We start from the raw sequence: 20,324 nt of genomic DNA on the forward strand, positions 1-20,324 counted from the left end.
GGACAGCCCCAGGTGGCAGGGGTGCCTGGGGCAGGTCTCCACGTGCCTGCTGCCCGCAGGGCCATCCCTGTTGGTAGCAGCTGCAATCCCCGCGGGCAGCTTCAGCTCTGTTAACGCTTCGGATCTCTCACAGGTCTCCTGAGCGCAGCAGCAAGCCCAGGGTGCCTCATGTTCTACCTTCTTTTCCAGGTCAGCTTAGGGTGCCTCGTTGCCGCCCAGCTGTGTGAGGGGCTCTGTGTGCCCCTCGAGGTGGGGATCCGACAGCCGGTGCCCCCGGGGCGGCGCAGCCTCCCTCCTCTGTCCCTCCCTCCCCAGGACAGGCACACAGCGCAGCCTGGTGCGGAGCTGTCGRGGGACTGTGGTCCACCACAGCAGGGGGAGGAGAGCGGCTCGGCCCCTTCGGAGGTGGCTATAAAGCCCACCCAGCACATGCACCTTCCCCCAGGGCAGAGTGGCGCACGGCGCAAGCCATGAGCACCCCAGAGGCCCCCAGCAGCCCCGGGGCGGCAGCAGCCATGCTGGCAGTGCTGCGGGCAGCTGTGCAGCCAGTGCTGCTGGTGTCGTGTGCCATGCTGCTGTGTGCCGAGGCCCACCGCCGAGCCCAGACCACCCAGAGGGCTGTGGCGGGCAGCCGCAGCCCCCCAGGCCCCTTCACCTGGCCCCTGGTAGGCAACATTCTGCAGCTGGGCCTCCTGCCCCACCTAGCCTTTGACCGCATGGCCTGCCGCTACGGTGACATCTTCCAGCTCCACCTTGGCCACCGGCGTGTGGTGGTACTCAACAGCGAGGTGGCGATCCGCCGGTGGGGCAGGGCGCTCGCTTCGCTGGGCGGCCCAACTTCCCTTCCTTCAGGCTGGTGTCAGGCGGGTGCAGTGTGGCCTTCGGGCAGGTCACAGCCCGCTGGCGGGCCCGCCRGTGCCTGGCCCATGCTGCCCTGCGGGCCTGCTCCATGGCAGGTGACCAGGGCCAGCAAGCGGTTGAGCAGCACATTACAGGTGAGGCGCAGGACCTCATCCGACTCTTCCTGCAGCTCAGCCGAGGCGGCACCTACTTCCAGCCCTGCCCCCTCTTCGTGGCGGCCAATGCCAATGTGATCTGCGCGTTGTGCTTTGGCGACCGCTACAGCCATGATGACAGTGAGTTCCTGGCGCTGCTGGGCCGCAACGACCGCTTTGGGCAGACGGTGGGTGCGGGCAGCCTGGTGGACATACTGCTGTGGCTCCAGTGCTTCCCCAACCCCGTGCGCAGCATCTTCTGTGACTTCCAGGACCTCAACCAGGAGCTGCACAGTTTTGTGCATGAGAAGGTCATGCAGCACCGCCACACCTTCAAGCCTGGCATCATCCGTGACATCAGTGATGCCGTGATCACTGCAGTGGAGCATGGYGATGGCCACCTCAGTAGCCTTGGCCCTGACGATGTGGAGGGTGTCATGACCGACATCTTCGGTGCTGGGCAAGACACCACATCCACAGCACTCTCCTGGGTCCTCCTGCTCCTGCTGAAGCATCCACAGCTCCAACACAACCTCCAGGCTGAGCTGGACCGTGTGGTGGGACGCACCTGGCTGCCTATGGCTGAGGACCGACTCAGACTGCCCCGCTTGGGGGCCTTTATCTACGAGACACTGCGCTACGGGACACAGCAGCTTCGTGCCCATCACCATCCCACATGCCACCACAGCTGATGTGGAGCTGGATGGCTTCCACATCCCCAAAGACACTGTGATCTTCATCAACCAATGGTCAATGAACCACGACTGTCACAAGTGGCATGACCCCCAGCACTTTGACCCCTCACGCTTCCTGGATGCACAGCAGCACCTGGACCATGACTGCGCCTGTAGTGTTATGATCTTCTCAGCTGGCCAACGGCGATGCATTGGCGACCAGCTCTCCAAGCTCCAGATCTTCTTCTTCACAGCAATCCTTCTCCACCAATGCTCCTTCTATGCCAACCCAGCTGAGCACCTCACGATGGACTGTATCCATGGGCTCGCGCTCAAGCCACTGCCCTTCACTGTCACTGTGAAGCAGAGGCACCCCTCTCTGACTGAGCCATGAACTCCCCGTGCCTGGTTCCTGCAGAGCTCAGCCAAGCACTTGCCCTTCCCGCTGCAAGCAACATGCACCCACCACGGGGTGCCCTGGGGAAKGTGCGGGCAGGAGGCAGCGGATGCCTGCTCCCTTGGCTCTGAGGGGGCGTCCCCTTGGCAGCAGGCAGGCCCGAGGTCTGCACTAGAGCCTGCTTTGTACTCAGGTGCATTTTTCTGTAATGCTTCCCTATGCTTATTTGTAAGGCAAACAGYGATACCAGCAACTCCCTGTAGCCCTTCACCAATAAAAGCCTTTGACATGGGAGCTGGCTCTGCTTGTTTTCTTCAGGTAGAGGCTGGAAGCATCATTCACGTGGGGCCTGGGGCTTCCCTCCTTCTATGGGGACAAGCACAGCTTTCCTGGTGTTCCCCAGTGCCACGGCTGCCCCAGGTATCAGTACTGCTCGCTCTGTGCTGCTGGTCTCTCTACTGAAAAAGTGGCATTTCCAGCTGGCCAGGACCTCTGGCTGAATCAGTACTGTGGTGCTAAACCAAACCATGCCCTGCTCATGATGTGCTAATGGGAGTGCTGCCTGCAGGGCAGGGGAAGGGAGTTCTCATCTTAGGACTGAGCCCTGTTTTGACCAGGGCACCCAGGGAGACGGGCCAGTCAGTCTCAGGAGAGCAGGGGATTGTGAAACGGGAGCCAACGAAGCTGGGACTCATTTGTTTAGAAAAGATGGGGGAACATGACAGGAGCACTCCCAGGATGCACAGGAGGGTTATTAAATGGCTTCTCCTGTTGCCCCAGGCTGGAGCAAGGAGTAATTTGCTTTATCTGTTGCTACAGAAGACTGGGGTAGGACATGCAGAGGAAATGCATTTGCTAGTTAATGTCCAGAGAAGCCAAGTAAAACCTAAGGGAGGCTGGGGAGAGGTCTTGTCACTGAAGCTTAAGAGGAGTTTAAAAAACAGCTACCAGGGACAGTCTAGATAGACTTAATCTTGCTTTAGAGTGGGGATGACAGCCCCATGGCCTCTCCCAATCTCACAATTTCAGCATTTTTAACCCATGCAGTGCACAAATCTCCCTTTTCTTGTTCAGGTGCAGGAGGAGGCTTGCGAAAGTATTCGGAGTCCTTAAACAGCTTCCTACCCATTCTCTAGAATAGAGAAATGGCCATATGTAAGCTAGAAAAGCTCATCTCACCTGCCTAAAAGCCACATACTGCAGAGGAGGGGTCTGTGGCATTTTGCACCTACAGACACCCCCTCCACAATCTGGCACCAGTTTTATCACCATGCTCAGGTATACCTGCCTTAGCCTTGGCCTAYCCTGTCAAATGCAGGACACACAGATGGGCCCTGCCCAGAGTCTGCAACCAAAGCTTTTAGCCTCTGTTCCTCAAACCCCTGGCCAGGGTGCAGCTGCCCTTTGAGGTCCCTCTACCATTTCTCCCAGAGCAATGCAGGGGACAAACAACAGACAAAGAAAGCCTCAGCTTGAAGTGAGAAAAGGCTTTGGACAGCCAATAGCTTACATAGAGCTGCTTTGATGAAACAGAACATGGTATGTCTCCAAAATCTTGTTCTTGCCCCCAAATTTAATTCTTGAATTACAGCTGGTGGTACAACCTGAAATTGTAAAGAAATCGTCCTTCATTTGGCACAAAAAACTGAAATACCTCATAGTACCCACTAAGTAAATAATCACTCCCCAGTAACTATTACTACCTTGTATGCCACTGACTTTATTGCACTTTCTTACCACTTTAAAATGCATTGTTGAACTGCTAGCACAGATAAACACATCTAACCTAAGTTAATAGAGATGGCTTTACACCAGATTATCTTCATATTTATATGGTCTCCAAAAGAGAGGACAGAAATAGCCACAGGAAGCTACAACTATGCATATCTCAGTGCAGCCAGACTGTGACCACCCAGCAGAAGTTTCAGAGGATGGTACAAATAATTTCCTAATGGCAATAATTTACCAGTAGTGAAAACTTCTTCCTGCAGAGATATTCACAATTGGTAAGGTTAGAGGTTTTTTTTGTTTTATTTGGGGAGGGGGGGAGGAGGGGGAAGGAAATAATTTTCTGTCAAAATTACACACAGATGTAGGTGGCTGGGAACCTCTGGAGGTCTCTAATTCATTCTCTTGTGCAAAGCAAGGACAGGTAAAGCAGTTTGCTCAGGGCTGTGCGAGCCCAGCTTTGACTGTTCCCAAGGATAAAAATTCCACAACTTCTCTGCCTTTCTGACAGCAGTCTCTATGGGCTGATAAAATCTCTGAGCACAGATGAGGACTGCAGGCTAGTTATTTATGCAAGCTTACTTTATAATTAAGCTAAACTGGAGGAATSAATTTCATAAGAGTTGCAAGGGTTGCAAGCTCGACAGAACCAATGTGGCTACGGTAACCTAATGGGAACTGTTACAATGTAAAGAAACCAGCAGTAATTTGAGTCTGAGTTACAACACGAAAATCATGCCATGCCATGACACTGTTAACCCGTAGTTCATCTGCATGTTGAACACTATGTGCAGTTTTGCTCCCTGTTTCTCTTCTGCAAAAAGGTGAAGACAACCAAAGGGGTGGAATAGTCCTTTACAAGCAGAGCCTGCACAGATCAGCATTCATCATGTTGGAAGATAGAGCGATAGGGGAATACTGCTCTGTAAAATCCTGAGAGGCAAATGCAAAATGAAAGCAGGCAATCATCTCTTCCAGCATCAGAATTAGGGGCACCAAAAAACCTGTAGGTTTTAAAAGGTCAGTGCAAAGGAGATGCTTCCTCACACAAAGTATGATGCARATGATGAAACTTCTTGCCAGAAGTTTCTCTGGTTGCTGATGCTCCAGTTGCTGGAAGACTGCATTTAAACTAAATTTTGGAATAAAATCCACCTAGGCTTATTAAACACAAAGATGCCACCACCCATTGAGAATACTAAAAGCATAAGACATTGGAGACTGAGGAGATGCTGGTAAAGTATCGCTCTGTGCACCTCATATATATTCTTCCCTACACACGCGCAGCTGGCCACTGCTGGCAGCAGAATACCAAGATGGCTGAAACAATAAGGCTGCTCTTATATTCACCCCCTTGTGCAGGCCCTCGCATTATTAAATCTGAACATTCTCATACTCTTTACATAACGAATACCAACAAGGAGGAAAATGCTCTTGGCTGAAGTTGAGAGCACAGTTACTCGCTTTCATGCGTCACCCTTAACTGCTGCAGAGACCTTCATGCCATCTACAGACATACCCAGTGTAAGCTGGGACCACACGCACAGCACAGGTCAATGGCCACGGGATTATCCCACCCTTGCTTGTAAAGCTGTACTTCTCCATCTGGGTTTTCTTTTTAGCTCCAGAGTCTAGCCTGAATGAGGAGTGAAAAAAATCACTCTGCGTCCACCCTAAGCCATTTAAAGTTGAGGCTTTCCAAACTTGAATCTTGAAGATTTAGATGTACGTGCTTTATACGTAACAAAAATCATTCCATTACACTAGCTTACAGCAATGCCTTCCTTGCAAAGCATAGGATTGCAGTTTTTATTTCCACAAGGGAAAATCTGCTTACGGTAACTACTTGGATGATTTTGTAATGCTTTGACCACCTCATTTTTCAAGTTTATGGAAAGAGACACTGCCAGGAAATATGATTTTTTCCCCCCTCCAATAGAAGCGCAATGCTGGGAAATAACATTGTGTATTTACAGTCCCCTGTGTCCAAACTCATTCCCGCTCTTCATCTAAGATTACAGTTGTCTCTGCAAACAGGCAGGTATTGCACAGCTTCCATTGTAGCTGTTTTAGTCACTGAAGCTCCAGAGTATGTTCTCTGTTGTTTAGCAAAAGGCACACAAAAGAATTGGCTGTAAAACTAGACTTTTACTAAAAAGAAAAGCAATTAATCCATTTTTAATCTTTCCATCTGAAAATTCACTGTAGATATGCAAACAACTGAGACATGAAATTTGCAGAAATTTAGGTTTTTTGCTTTCTACAATTAAATTATTAAAACTTCATCCAAAAGGTATGCAACTTTTCACAGTCAAGTTGACATGAACCCAGTAATTAAGAAACTAGCTTTCTTTGTATTATACATTCTAATGATGAGAACTCTCCCTAAACAGTGAAGGATCCTGTATTATCTCATCCTCCTTCAGGGTCTGCAGCCACTCTCATTTTTACTTTTGGGAAGTAAAAAATTAAATACATCTTATTAAGAAAACTAAATCTCTAGCTACATAAGCCATTAAGGTCATGTTTTCATGTCAAACTGCAATGTCTGCCTGTATGTGCAAAAACCTGAAACTAATTCCTAAGTCCAGACCAACACAAGTCTATAGCAAACAGTGATTTTGTCAGACTTGTCCCCTTCTCTTTCTTCCCCCAGTTTTGGCATCAATTTCCCCCTATGGTGAAAGTGTTTCCCTAAGGTCAGCTTTTTCTAATTTTAAGAATGTGCTTTGCATGAAGGATAATGTCAAAGTCAACTTATGTACATTTTAGTTTTACTAGTGTTTTCAGCTGGAAAAAGTTTATTGTAATATTCARGAGATTTCGAAACAGGCTTATGCTAAAGTAACTCAGAATAAAGCAGTGACTGTTCACTCACATCACATCAGCCTAAAGGAAAAGATAGTCACATAGGAGCAACAATTACTGTAAAAGCATAAGAATACACATATTGCATGCAATCTTTCTTCTTCAGGTTCTCTCTCCAATCAAGCAGGATCTGATCAGGTTAGTTTTTGCTAGGGCACTTCTAAGGCATATCAGGAAACTGCACATGTCATTGAACAAAAGAAATCTTGATTTAGAAGAAAATCTCAAAGCCTGGGTGGGCGTGAGAATAGCGACTGTCCCATTTCTTAGTAGAAAGTGATGCTGACATTTTTATTCCAATACTGAGTAATAACTTTCCCAGCACATCAGATAGTCACAACAGTGGTATGCTCTTTTTATTGGAAACCAACTACACTACTGAACTTATCTGCTTTCAAATTCCTTTCTAGGCTATACTGTACTAAGCCAGGGGGCCATTATTCATGTCCTTTCTTTTCTCTAAGATGTCTAAGTTGCTGAAGAACACTTTCTCAGACTTATTATCTTGTGCATGCTTTATGCTGTCATTCATTTGATCACTAAGCTCTTAACACTCAAGCATTACAAAAATGTTACATTTAGAAGTCCTTCACCAGTCAAAACCACCTGATGGTTCAAGAAACAAACAGATCTATGTTAAACAATAGGCCAGGATAAGGATAGGTAGCTCACATCCTTTCCTGACTCAGGTGTCCTCAGTAGGTCACACCTTTCTTGGGGCTAAACCAAACTGTCTGTGCCATAAGGTTCATTCTGTCTAGCTTTGTCTTCTGCTTCTGGGGTCCTCTTCCTCTTTCCAAAGCAGATGAGAGGAAGCCCACCCTTATAAGTTACAGTTCCTGTTGTTAGATAAATCACAATTTTCTATAGGGTGATCCAGTGCAACTGGCACCCAGGCTGGCCAGTTTCTTCTCTCTAAGACAGCTGTCATGCTTTAACCACGCTCAACTGCTAGCCCTACATCGACTTACTAGAATTTCAGCTCTAGAAGGAAATAAAAGGAAAGTAATTACAAACAAGTTAAAGGCTACATACAGCCCTAATCATACATCATAGAAAGATGAAGCCATTAAGGCATAATGCTCAGAAGRCTGTCTTCCGGGGGGAAGAATTTCCCTTTCCGTGTCTTCTGTCTGGGGAAGACAAATATGGCCTTTTGGATAATGAAGGCAGAACACAGTACTCACACCCAGTCACAACTGATTTACACATTTATTTAAAAACAACTTCCCTTGCAGTACATCATTTACCAGTGAGTGTGGCTGTATTACTTTGGTGCTTTTAAAAATTGTAAGTACTAATCAATATATTTATATACAAAATCTGCTACAGGTGTAACCCACATTATTATATATAAAACACTGTTATGTAAACAATAATGTTGTAAGTTATTTCCCCATAATTTCCTATTGTATTTGTCATACCATACATGCATACAAATACAATGACATAGTATAGATAGATTTTCTCCTGGTAGTTGGATTTCATCATCTACATATGCATTGACATAAAGAGCAAGATATCAACAAAAGTAACTTTAAACGGGCCCACTTTCTCCTTAGATTATAAATACTTTATTTCAAACAGAACAGCACAGTAAGAATAAGTTACTTAGGCAGCTTCAATTACTCTTTAATATAATAATTTAACCACAGGTAGGTATATTTTAAAAATTAGACAAGACTAGCTCCAGAAAACTATCATCTCTCATCCCCCGATAAGACTTGAAGAATGGCTTCTAAAGTAAGCAGAGCAAAGAGCCTTCCTACCAAAACTGTACTATACAAATTTATAACTTCTTGTGGCCCTAGAATGTATACAGTACATATATCTTTGTGTAATTCACATTGTACTCTGGGACTGYAAAGTATGTGCAAATTTAAAAAGAAGTCTTGATTTCTGTGTTCTCTGAAAGCTATCAAAGTGCATTCCTCTTGCAAACAGGAGTGACTTCCCTTGTTGCCATCCTTCCTAACATGCATTAAAAGACTGCACACCAAGAGCTTAACAAGAGGAGGCTTCAAATTTTATTGCTTGGAAAAAAAAAAAGAAAGAAAGAAAAGAAAAATAGTATTGTTGATCAGAAAGCATTCAATTATACATCCTTGCCTTACCTCCACAGCAACCTGAAAGCTATACTATCAGAATTACGTTAATTAATCAACATTCTTATTCATAGCAAGCAAGGAAAAGAGGAAACTAAAAAGGTTCATTTGATCGTTATGTTGTAACTTCCTGGAGATCAGAATAAAAACAACAAAATACAGCTTTTATCTATACTTGAAAGTGTCTGGGAGTTTTGTCATCTCCTTTCATGTTTTTAGAGATCTGTGAATTAGGCTTCAGCAGATATATCAGAACAGAAAAATATCTGTTAAATGTGAATCTCCACCCTAGCTATTTAGGCAGATGCTGTGCCTCCAGAGGAAGTCTCTCCTGTATGAACATGAGAATAACAGACCTCAAAACTTCAGATTCCCTAAGGAAAAGACCATACACACTAAGGACAAATTGGAGTGGAATGTCAGACCTTATTCTTTTAACCCAAAATTGAAGTCTCTTTTTAGAAAAATACAAAGTGAATCAGGCAATCAAATGCATAAACCTTTAAGTATTCACAGGAGGACAGAAATAGAAGAATAAATGAGAGTTAAAAGTAGCACCAACTGAGAAGAATTAACACAATTTATCTATCACCCTATCCTCTACAGAAGCATACCTTTTACTCAAAGATAGAAAGGATTCTAGTCATAGTCTAACATGCCTTACATACATATTTTGAGATGTTTCACCAAATATTTTCTCTCCCCATGAAGAAAATGGCTTGTCTGTCAGTAATAAAACAAGATTTTGGTCTAATTTCAGGATATGCTTTGCTTAGCCTGTAACCCAAAGCATTCTTCTTGTGAACTTTTGCCAAAGGCTGCTTGTTTGGAGAGGTGCTTCAGAAAGATAAGCCACCTTGGCAAGAGATTGATTAATAACATTCTCTCCTCATTCATACTCCTTTTAAAGTTAATGGGAGTAGTGCCATCATCCTAACCAACATAAATGGAATCCATCCACATGAAAAATTCAAACCTAACCCAATACAAAATCCAAAGCAATAAGCAAAAGGAAGAATAAATCAGCAACTCTTCTCAAACCTATTATATCAACACTGATTTATGGTCTCCGATTTTAGTTGTTTTGAAATAGATATCAAATAAAGTATCTGAAAGCCAAACTAAAATATATGCTTTTGGAAATAGAGAGAAAACTACCTCCAGAAAAATATGTAATTGAAAGACTCTCAAAACAGTTTAATGTTTTGACAAGTTAAAGAACAGCTGAGGGCTTGTACTTGTTTGAAAATAGGTAAGGCTACCAACTCTTGGTATTAGAAATATTTCTTTTTGCCACTCTTTCTATTACATATACTGAAACCATTAACTTTTAGAAGAAGGCAATGTTTAAAGAATACACAATAGCAAACATGATTTATTAATAGCACTCTAGAACTTGCAGAAGGGTATCTGGGTGCCCTGATACCTTTAGGAGTCCCACAAGTACCCCTCATTCAACAGTTGCTTTGCTGCGGGCTGTTATTAGCTCCATCCAGGTAAACACCTGCAAACCTTCCATGACAGGATCAAGTAGCTGATCATCATCTTTTGGAAATCAGTGTTAAGAATCAATCTAGATTTCACAGATTGCTTAAACCAATCAAAGAGAAATAAAAATTAAAACTTTGTGCAAGTATTTAAGATTGGGTGTTTAGTGTTTTATCGTCATTCATACTCAAAACAAGACAGACTCATATAATGTGCTCATATGAAGCAAAAAAAAGACCACCTGATCATTCCATTGAATGAACTGAAAAAAACAGCACACATTAAGTATTGAAATTAAGTTATTAATTAATTTCACAATTAATCCACGATTAAAAATCTAGTGTCTGCTGATCAGGAGGAGAGCTTTGCACACACACAAAAAAACAGTGATCAAGTTGAGTCTCTTAGAATTCAGCACTCCATTTAAGGTATCAATTTTCATCGTTTCAAATAAAGTTTCAAATAAAAAACTAATTCTGAATTTGCTTGGATCTCATAAGACAATTCAGCCTCAAAATTTTAAAGAGTTTAGTTTGGACAAAAACCTAACTAAAACTGCCAAATCTAGAAAATGAGAAGTTTTGAGTTTGACTTTGCTACACATTTTCCCTTCAATTTTATTTGCATGAAGTAAAGAAAATTATCATCTTAATACACACATATAACCAACCTAAAAGGAAATTGAGAAATGTTTTACTCTTGCAATCACAGTTTACAGCAAAGTTAAACATGATACAATACTGCAAAAAGCAAGAAATCTTAAAAAATAAGCATCCAGTTGCCTGCCAGCTGAAATTTAAAAGGCTATAAAAAAAGCCTTGTTAGATTCTTTGAGAAATTATTGAACACAGTTTTTACTTCAACATTGTTTTCAGTGTACAGAATAGTTTAGCTTTTGGTACGTCAAACCTGTCAGAAGACCTGTCAGTTATCCGCTTTATTTTTACCAGTGTCATTGTGTTAGTCAGGAAGAACCAGTGGAAGAATATTACATTAAACTGTCAGTTCTGTCACAGAATATTCCTTTTCCTGTAGCAAATGTGTCATAGTTTGAAAAGGAGTTATTTATCTAAGTTATTATATCTAAATCATAGCAGCATGATTCAGAGAAACACACAAAGCTTCCACTCTCATTTGAGTGAAAAAAGGAACACCACTGGAAGTCCTAAAGTTAAAATTTTATTACTCATTTCTCTGTTGAAAGTAATGTTTCTCTTAAAAATAGATTTCATATTGTTAAGAAAATCTCATTGGTCCCTTGATAGTAACTCACTACAACAAGCAGTGCCGGTTTCTGCTTGGTGGAATACAAGATGACAGTTAGGCATATTTTGAAATGAAAAACAAGAGCGTGTTTTCAATATCATCGTCAACATTTTCACAGCAAGGGAGGAAGAGCTGACAATTCACTTTCCTAAGGCATTGTCGTCTTTTTTTGTAGTTACCTTTATCTAGTATCATAGTGTCCCTGTCCATCTGARTCAATATGCTGAGGGAAGTAAGAACATCCTACTCCCTTCAGTACACCAGACTGATATATATTAAAAAAAAAAACCAAAAACAAAAACAAAAAAAAAAACACAGCAATAGTCCCATCTAATCACAATGGCTCTGAATTTAATCTCACCAAAACATCTATGCAAACAACATGTAATCAGTTATTTCTACTGATCACATTAATATAATGTATTAAGGAAAAGTCAAAATAGTTAAGCAGAAAAGATTTTTGGCTGAAGACTCCCTCAGGAGTCAGTTAAATAGAGCTCACCAGTAAGCAGACCTGAAGTTCAGCTTGTTCTATAAAAAACAATTGCATTTCCCAAATGACATCCTTGTGAAAATTTGTTACATAGGCAGAACTTCTACAATAAAATGTTTTTTGAAGTTTACATTAAGTGATTGTGAAAATCAGAATCATGAAGGAGATAACCAGAAGCTGATGAACATAATTAATGGATCTAACTTTTAAATAAAAAATATCCAGTGCTGTAAGGAGGGAAACAAATAATCAAAATTTTTATCTGATTAAATCCCAGCATGATGTTTTCCTGGAACTGCTGATGAGACTGCCATGCATTTTTGTAAATTCTTGTGGCTTATCCATGAAGTGCAATCAACTTTGTCAGAATCACGAAACCTCTTTAACTGGAATTTTACTGTCTGTGTAGTATCAAATGGAACGAGCTCTTAAACACTTATTCTTCCCAGATTAACTGCATCTCCTCAAGTTCCCTCTTGCTTTCTGCATCCTGGAAATGCAATAAAAGTAGTGATAAATATGCAGCCTAACTTAATTAGAAAAGATTACTCAATTTCCCTTTTCTTCTCCAACTCCATAACAGGTTTTAAATAACTTTCACCCTCAGTTTCTTCTGAATGGTTCTTTTTCTGCACGTTACTGAACATTATTGTGTATTTTGAACATTACTGTCTTTGACATCTATATAAATTCTCCCAAATACTAAAGAGAGATTTTCTTATGTTTCCTTTTGAGAAAGAACTGAGAATTAGAGTAGCAAAATTCTATCCTTTGCTCTCTCACTTTCTTACACTAGAGAAGTTTCTTCTTTCTTGCTTCTCTATATGATGGAAGTTATTAGACTGCCTCTTTGAAATGAACAGAACTAACATTTGCAAAACTTAAGCCATTAAAGTCACTTAAGTATTGGCTTCCTTACTAGACTTATACCTCCAATATAGGTATCTCTTGTTCTTTTGGAAAAGGGTCCTTTTTCTATTTATCAGATATACCATTCTAACTCTGTCTAGAGATCTCCAATCAGTCTATGGTGAGGAAGCTACTTATTTAGCAGAGCTAGGATATTTCCTTCTGGAAAGATGGAATTCTGCTTGATGATACCTTCGCTTCCCTAGACTTGGCAGCATGCAGCAGCCAAGTAATTTATGTAGTACTGAGTAGCAGCCTGAAGGTGGTAGCACAGGCAAGTCAGCATGTTGCCGGGTGGCTGGCTAAGATCGGCATGCTTGTGGTTTGAATCTCAACACAATACTTCCACTGTAGCAACACAAAGATTAGTTATGGCCTTAAAAACTGAGTATCATGAAAATGCTGCATGTATTTATAATGTAGCCTTAGATCCAAAATGTTCTGTTCCATCAGACTAAGGATGAAGGAGTAAATTCTGGAGGACCTGTTTACATCACTTACATTTTTCATAATGCAAAGAGCATCTGATTAAAACCAAAAGCTGCCATGTTTTTAGTCAGTTTCTAACTGGCAGTAATTTGATGGCACCTTCTATACAGTTTTTGCCTAACAGGAAATATAAAGTGCAAACGAACTCCCAGGTGAAAAAATTCTGTCACACAGTACTTTCCAAAACACAATACTGTTTACTCTCCATAACCTTGTAAAAGTAATGCAAGAGCTGGAATATCCTAGGTAAAAAAAAACAAAAAACAAAAAACAAACAAAAACCCCACAGATGGTGGGTAGCACACAAACATCCACACCATCAGTTCCAGCCTAAAGGAGCTGAAAAGCTGACTTAGCACCAGCACAGTTAAATCTAGATTGCTTCTCCAAAGCCACTCAGGTAATTAGAACAAGTAACACACCACTCCAGTCCTAAGGCAATCAGATAACTTAAGTGCACCCAACTGAATTAAGCTGGCTACACACAACAGTACCTGAAGAAATAAGCCTTCTTCAGGTCAGGTCTACAACCTGATGCTAAAAGCACCAGAGTACTTGCACGGTGTTATGCTGGACTTCTAAGCTCTGTTAGAGTCTATCTGGTTTGGAGGAAGTCAGTCTGGCTCTGTTTACATGTCTGGAAACCCGGATAAACCACCCCACTTATCAACCCTCTGCCATCAGTGAAATATATTTTTTTGGAAATTCCAGGAGCTAATGAGTGAAAGCAACATGATTCTTCACACATTTTTATCAGTGTCTATTCTGAGCAGCAGCAGTGAGCTGGCTTCATCATGGCCATTCAGCAATGAGAAATAGTGACATAGTTTAGAACAGCATCAAATTTATCTGCCAGTTGCCAGGACAGGCAACATTGCTGCCTCCTTTTAAGAGAATCCTAACAACTACTATAGCCTCAGTTAACTTGCATTGTCAGCCATGTCATTCACAGGACAACTTATTTATGAATTCAGAAGCCCTGGAATCCGCAATGTCAGGATAGACTAATAGCAAGCTATCTGTGAGGCATAAGCCCATTCCGGGTATTCTTCACTTTCTGCTTGGCAAAATTAAGAAATTAAATTTTGAACCTCAGCTCAAATCAGCACTTCCAAATCCACAGCAGTGCCTCATGACTACTTCAGGGTTTTCAGGCTTCCTGTTGTAATATTGGGATCTAATATGGATGTGAGGATGTGACAGTAAGGAGTCTGGAATCCTAAAGTAGAGCACATCACATCATAGAGTGCTCTAGGGTCAAAGACTCAAAAAGCAGAACTTTCCAATAGTTTATATTGGAAAAGATACCAGAGAATTTCAATGTAAGAGAAATTTAAGCTCCCCATATTTCTATGAAGTTATTTATTGGAAATTTTCTGATCAGCTATCATGTTAATGTGAGACAGAGTCCATAACTTGCCTTTAAATTCCAAGTTGAATTTGAAAGTCATGTAGAGGATAGAGGAGGTCATTTAAGCTTATGAACTAAGTAAAGTCATCACATCATTCTTGCATAGTTGCATTTTAGAGTGTAGTGACACTTCAAATAGGAAAAACAATCATGTAGAAAGGGAAAAATGTCTTACTATGTTTGAGAAAAAACATTTTCTAAATTTTATAATGCTAGCAAATAATACCTTAAATAAAGTGACTACACTGTATTTTAGTATGCTTTTGGCCAACTTTCCTTCTACTTTTGAGTTTGCTATAGCTGTTAAGCTATCCATATTGGACATATTCTCAACTACTTAATATTTTTCATTATTTTGCTGACTGACTTTAGGTATTCTGATAGTAAATCCAAAGGAAAGAGTCCATGCTAAGGAATAAATTCCAATAAAGCCTGGGCCTGCAGCCTGGAACTTCTCTTAGAGAACTTTTCTCTCTGAAACCAAAAGCAGCTCATCATCAGCCTGTAATTACTGCACTTTTTCCAAAAGAAATACCTTAAATTTCTGGACTCATTCTACTTTTGGTGAAATAAATTTAGAATATAATTTGACTAACTTTTAAACTTGTAAGGGAATTCTCTTCCTATTTTCCAAGAGCAGAGAGGAAGTATAAATGGAGGAAATTTTAGCTTCAACTCAAAGTGATACATAAGAACYGCTAAAAGACTGGGGTTTTGAGAAGTCTACATCTTTATATTGTTTAAACCTAATTCAGGGTATCTAAGGTAGTCTGAGAAMGTCTTAAAGTGACTATCATTCAGCTTACTTTTATTAGTTAACATACTATTTTAATTCAAATTGATCATACTGTGTTGAATGGCCTAGAGAACCCACATTCATAATTAGATATCTAGGAAAATGCTCAACTTCAAATTATTCATCTGAAATTTCCAAAATGTCCKCATGATTATTTTTGTTGCTTTAGCACATACATGGAAGATTTTACATAATCTCATTTGATGGGATGGGTCAAATGCATACAACATGCAATTAACTTTAGTTTATTTTCTCGGTAAATAATCAAATTCTAGTGTCAGTAAAATAAACAGTAATGATTGCTACCTCTTTCGTATTAACTGGGAGCTCTGAAGCAAGATTCATCCACAGAAAAGCTGCAGAGTTATTCCCTAGGTCCCTGTAACACTGTAAAGAAAAAATGACAATGTGAGAGGAGTTAAACAGGAGACAGCAGGCAAGAAGTAGTAACTGAGCAATTGTAGAAGGCACCTAGCAACTGATTAAAAGGGCTATTTCTACCTTTTACGCATTCATACTACACAGCTTCAGGCTTCTGACATTTCTTGCAGTATCTTCATTCACAGAGCACTATAAACAMCATCATACCATGGAATGCTAGATTTTTTTTTCTTTTTAAGTTTTCTTTGGCGTGAGGGGGTTGCTTTTTTGGTGGGACAATTKAAGGTCTCGCTCCGCTTTTCATCATTTCCCCTAGTCCATTTTTATTTCCAATTATACAGTCATTACTTCTTACATCATTTTCATCATGAAACCTCAATACAATCAGCACATCATTTAACGATGCTCTTTTCTTCCATAGGCCTTTGAAAACAAGGTCCAATTGCAAGCASTGTATCATACATCATTTACAGATCTCTGAGGTTTCACAATAGATGTGAAACACTTTTTTGGCTTGAACTCTTCTCCAACAGTACAGAAACAGTCATCCTTCTATTACAGGAAAGCTCCATGTTTTTTGGTGCCTAGCGAGTCATGGAAGCATTGTGGGACTGTGAAATAAGTGTATTAACAGGAAATGGTTGMTAAGAAAAGATCAGCAGTAAAAGATAGTCATGCTTGTAATTACCATTAAAATATTACATATTCCCTCAAAGCAAAGAAAAAGATCTTCAGAGCTCCAGCTTCAGACCAGTACAGTCACTGTTAATTTAATCACCTCTTAAGGTTGTCATCTGAGGTGGCAAAATAGAAACATAATTCACTTTTTTCTATGATCCTCTTCTAGGACACAGCTTAGAAATTCAAGGTGGTGATGGGATTAAACCTCTAACTTGTTGCTTAGAAGTCTCTGTTGCCACTTAATAGAGAATTTTATGTTAAAAAAACAAGAAGGACGCTCCACAGGATTACTTAATGGCAAAATCCTCCCCAAAAGTGATTTTTAATATATCTGCCTGAGATGATTTGCTCTTTTTTAATATATGCATGTTGTTAACATACAAAATGTTGCTTCTGAATGGAGTAATTTAAGGTATTTAGATGAGAAGTGCTACACACATGTAAAATCTCGTATATATAAAATTTGAATACAAGTATTTCTTATCCTGGAAGCATACGACTGAAGTAAATAAAGCAACAAGTCTAGTGAGAGAGGTGAGTGGTTACCTTGGCAATGTATACTCTTCCTGTTTTGGAAAATCCRGGGCTCAACTCCTCAACCTACAATTAACAGAGAGCATGATGGGACAGAACAGAGAAAAGCAGACATGAGGATAAACAAAGAACAGTTTAAACATTTAATGACTATATTGAGTTTTTTGCATCTCTTTAGAAAAAACAAAAATTGTTAAATTAGATCAGCAAATCCAATTTAAATGTACAAATCAACTTAAGAATTGCACRTAGATGAGCCTGACTTGATTAGTAAAGTCCTCAGATTCTCATAAAGTGTCTGTGATTCACTGAGCAACATTCATAACAGAATGTCAAGGTTATGAAGCCAAACATTCAGAGGCTAACAGAAACTCAGAACCATGATCACCTGTGCAACCTTCACTACCTCCTCCAGCATGTGTGTATATATCCTTGCCAAATCAGTCTAATGCATTTTGCCTTCTCCTGAACATACTGGTGCCAAAGCTCAGGAATCTTTCCCAAATTTTCTATTTTCTACTTCTCACTTATCAGTTTCTAATCACTAACACCCTTCTGCTTTCTCTCCTTCTTCTCGGTTTTAGTCATCATTCTCCAAGTACCTCTTTTCCAGTACGTTACTACTATCACTCCTTGGCTTGACCTTATCCCATCTGCATTCAAATTAAACGTCCTCTACCAAGAGGCCTGAGCCCATCAGAAGGGGCACTGAGAACACAAGAGAGACAATGTCCCTTTCTTGAGTGCTGTTTTCTGGACTTAGATCTAGTTCAGCCTGTGACCACTCCAGAGCTGCAATTTTCAGGAAAATCTCTGTTCCTCTTAAGCACACTGACTGGGTGAAACCCTAGATGGACTCTGCTGAGCATATGGGAACTGCACTTTTCAAGGGCGTAACTAACTTCTAGAGGGATGCTTTCGTATATTTTTAAAATTCTCTCCATATTTGACCAGAGCAAAATCTCAGAAAAATTTCAGTTCCTATTTCAAATTACAGTACCACTATAACTTATCAACAAAAATGACACGTTAYTTTTTATTCCAATGGACGGAAATGGAACACTGCCTGAAACCAACTCTGAAACAATTTAATCATTTTGACTGAAATTTTCAAAAGGATATAGCCTCAGGCAGACATCTATCACAAACTTTCATCTCAAACAATTACATTTTTGGCAGATTATAAACAATTGAGAACACTGACACTTAGAAGTGTCACTCAGAAGTGACACTTAGAAGAACTGTTGGCCCAATCTACAATCTATAGAGGGATAGGGTAATTTATTTCTGTAACAATTCATTAGAGGTACTCGAGAGTAGTTCTCACAAACACAGCCAAAGACTATCTGTTTAACTCTAACTCATTCACATTGTGTAGACTCTAGCAACTAGCAAGAGCTATATGCTCACAAATGTGACTCAGGCCATGTCTTAAATATATTTTCATCAACAAGAAAAAAAAAAGTATCTAGAGGATAGGATTAGGATTCCTACATCTTAGGAAATACTGTGTAGAAGTACATAAACAACATGTCTCTGAAAGTTTAAAGAAGTCTGGTTCAAAAGTTCCAAAAGAGAAGCTTGACCTTGAGATGACAGTCTTCTTATAAAATACTCTAAGAGAAATAAAAAAGGGAGAATGCTAAAAATATCTATGCCAGTTTTGGTATGGATGAGTTCAAACAGCTCTTACAGACCATGAAAGGAGTCTAGACCATAGGCATTTAATATTAAGCACTGTATCATTCCTTTTTGCAGTTTTTAAATAGAAAGACAAAATYCTCTGAACATTTTGGATCCAGTTCTGAGGTCTATAAAATGTTTTTTTCTATCAGCCTATTCTAAAACATAGGATCCAAAATTTTTTCTTTCATCAGCTTTTCCTCCTCAGATTATAGTCAATGGAGATAAATCCTGGGGCATTTGGAGACTGTCGCATTTTCATAGAACATAGGTACTCAGATTCCACCCTTGTGATCATATTTGTCAGTTGAGTGGTTCCCTTGCTTATCAGATTTCAGTACCCTTAAAAAGTTTTGCAGTGCATCTTGTATAGTGGCTGTAGGAGGGGCTTCAAACAAAGCAGCAGCAGTCTTTTTTTCAAGCCATCCTAGATGGGAAATCTGCAAAAAAAGAGGCGACACTATCAAACCTACCATACACATAAAGCATATGCAAAAGGATATAAAGACAATGAACTATTCAGTTTTACACAGCTGTCTCACGGGGACGAGAAAGCAAAATATCACAATAGGGTCAGCAGCGTCTGATCAAGTATACAAGTGCAGCTACAGAATTAAACTTGATTTGCTTGTTCTTGTCCCTAGCTTATACTACAAGCACATTTTGCACACAGCAGCAGCCCCACGCAGAACACTCCAAATATGATTTGTCTTTACAGCTGGATGTTGCCGCAGTGCAACAGTGAGGGTGGTCTAAAATCCAAACCCACCTTATTGCAATCATGCGAATTCCTGGCAGTTCTTACCTATGCATCAGAGCAAATCCACACATGTAGTCGTCCTGTCTCCCAGATTAAATCCTGCACAAGAACATGTCCTCACCAAAGATCCCTCAAGAGGGACAGGCTTTCCTACCAACACATATTCATACTTTGTGTAGGCAGCTATTATAATCATTCCATAAAATCTTACTGTCCTGTTCCCAGCTTTTCTCTCATAAAAAAAACCTCTGAGATTCTAGTGGAGGAAAGGAAGCATACAATTTTAACCTCTGATAATACCTTCTTCACTTAGTACTGTATAACTCTCATAATACGCAGAATACCAGAAGTWCTAACATATTTCTACAAATATCTGCCTTAGTATTATACCTTCTGCAGCTATAAGAGTAGTAATGCTGAGCAGGAAGTTAACAATAGAATAAGGAGCCAGGAGTTTTGACTAGATTATCTACTAATTATCTGTGTCAATTATCTCAGCCACAGTCTCTGCGATGTGACTTCATTTTTGACAGCATCAAAACACTTTCAAATTTTATTAACTGAAAAGTAGATGGTTACTGCAAACTMTTATTTCTCTTTATAGGCACTAAATCTTGATTTATGGTATTTGACTCCAAGCTTTTCCTTGTCAAGAATGCCAAGAAT

The 20,324-nt window shown here is 40.6% G+C and overlaps 1 protein-coding gene and 1 pseudogene across 4 annotated transcripts in view; one reads left to right on the forward strand and one right to left on the reverse strand.

Annotated features, from left to right (window-relative positions):
* Positions 1–470: 470 nt before the first annotated feature.
* On the forward strand, positions 471–2,063 carry LOC146594559 (cytochrome P450 1B1 pseudogene; annotated as a pseudogene).
* A 5,792-nt stretch (positions 2,064–7,855) lies between these two features.
* RMDN3 (regulator of microtubule dynamics 3) overlaps positions 7,856–20,324 on the reverse strand; it is a 35,796-nt gene continuing 23,327 nt past the window's right edge. For 2 of the 4 annotated variants that reach the window (XM_085307379.1, XM_085307378.1), the window contains exons 9-12: positions 19,240–19,338; positions 17,228–17,281; positions 15,926–16,006; positions 7,856–12,504 (exon numbers count right to left, since the gene is read on the reverse strand). In XM_085307379.1, the coding sequence (XP_085163505.1) occupies positions 12,451–12,504; positions 15,926–16,006; positions 17,228–17,281; positions 19,240–19,338 (288 nt within the window). In that variant the 3' untranslated portion in view covers positions 7,856–12,450. Of the gene's footprint in view, positions 12,505–15,925; positions 16,007–16,551; positions 16,612–17,227; positions 17,282–19,239; positions 19,339–19,703; positions 19,758–20,324 lie in introns of those variants that run through there. The other 2 variants (XM_085307380.1, XM_085307381.1) reach the window with 2 other exon arrangements.

Source organism: Rhea americana, unplaced genomic scaffold (assembly GCF_003343005.1).
Source record: "Rhea americana isolate MKP2758 unplaced genomic scaffold, rheAme1 scaffold_257, whole genome shotgun sequence".
Lineage (NCBI taxonomy): Eukaryota > Metazoa > Chordata > Aves > Rheiformes > Rheidae > Rhea > Rhea americana.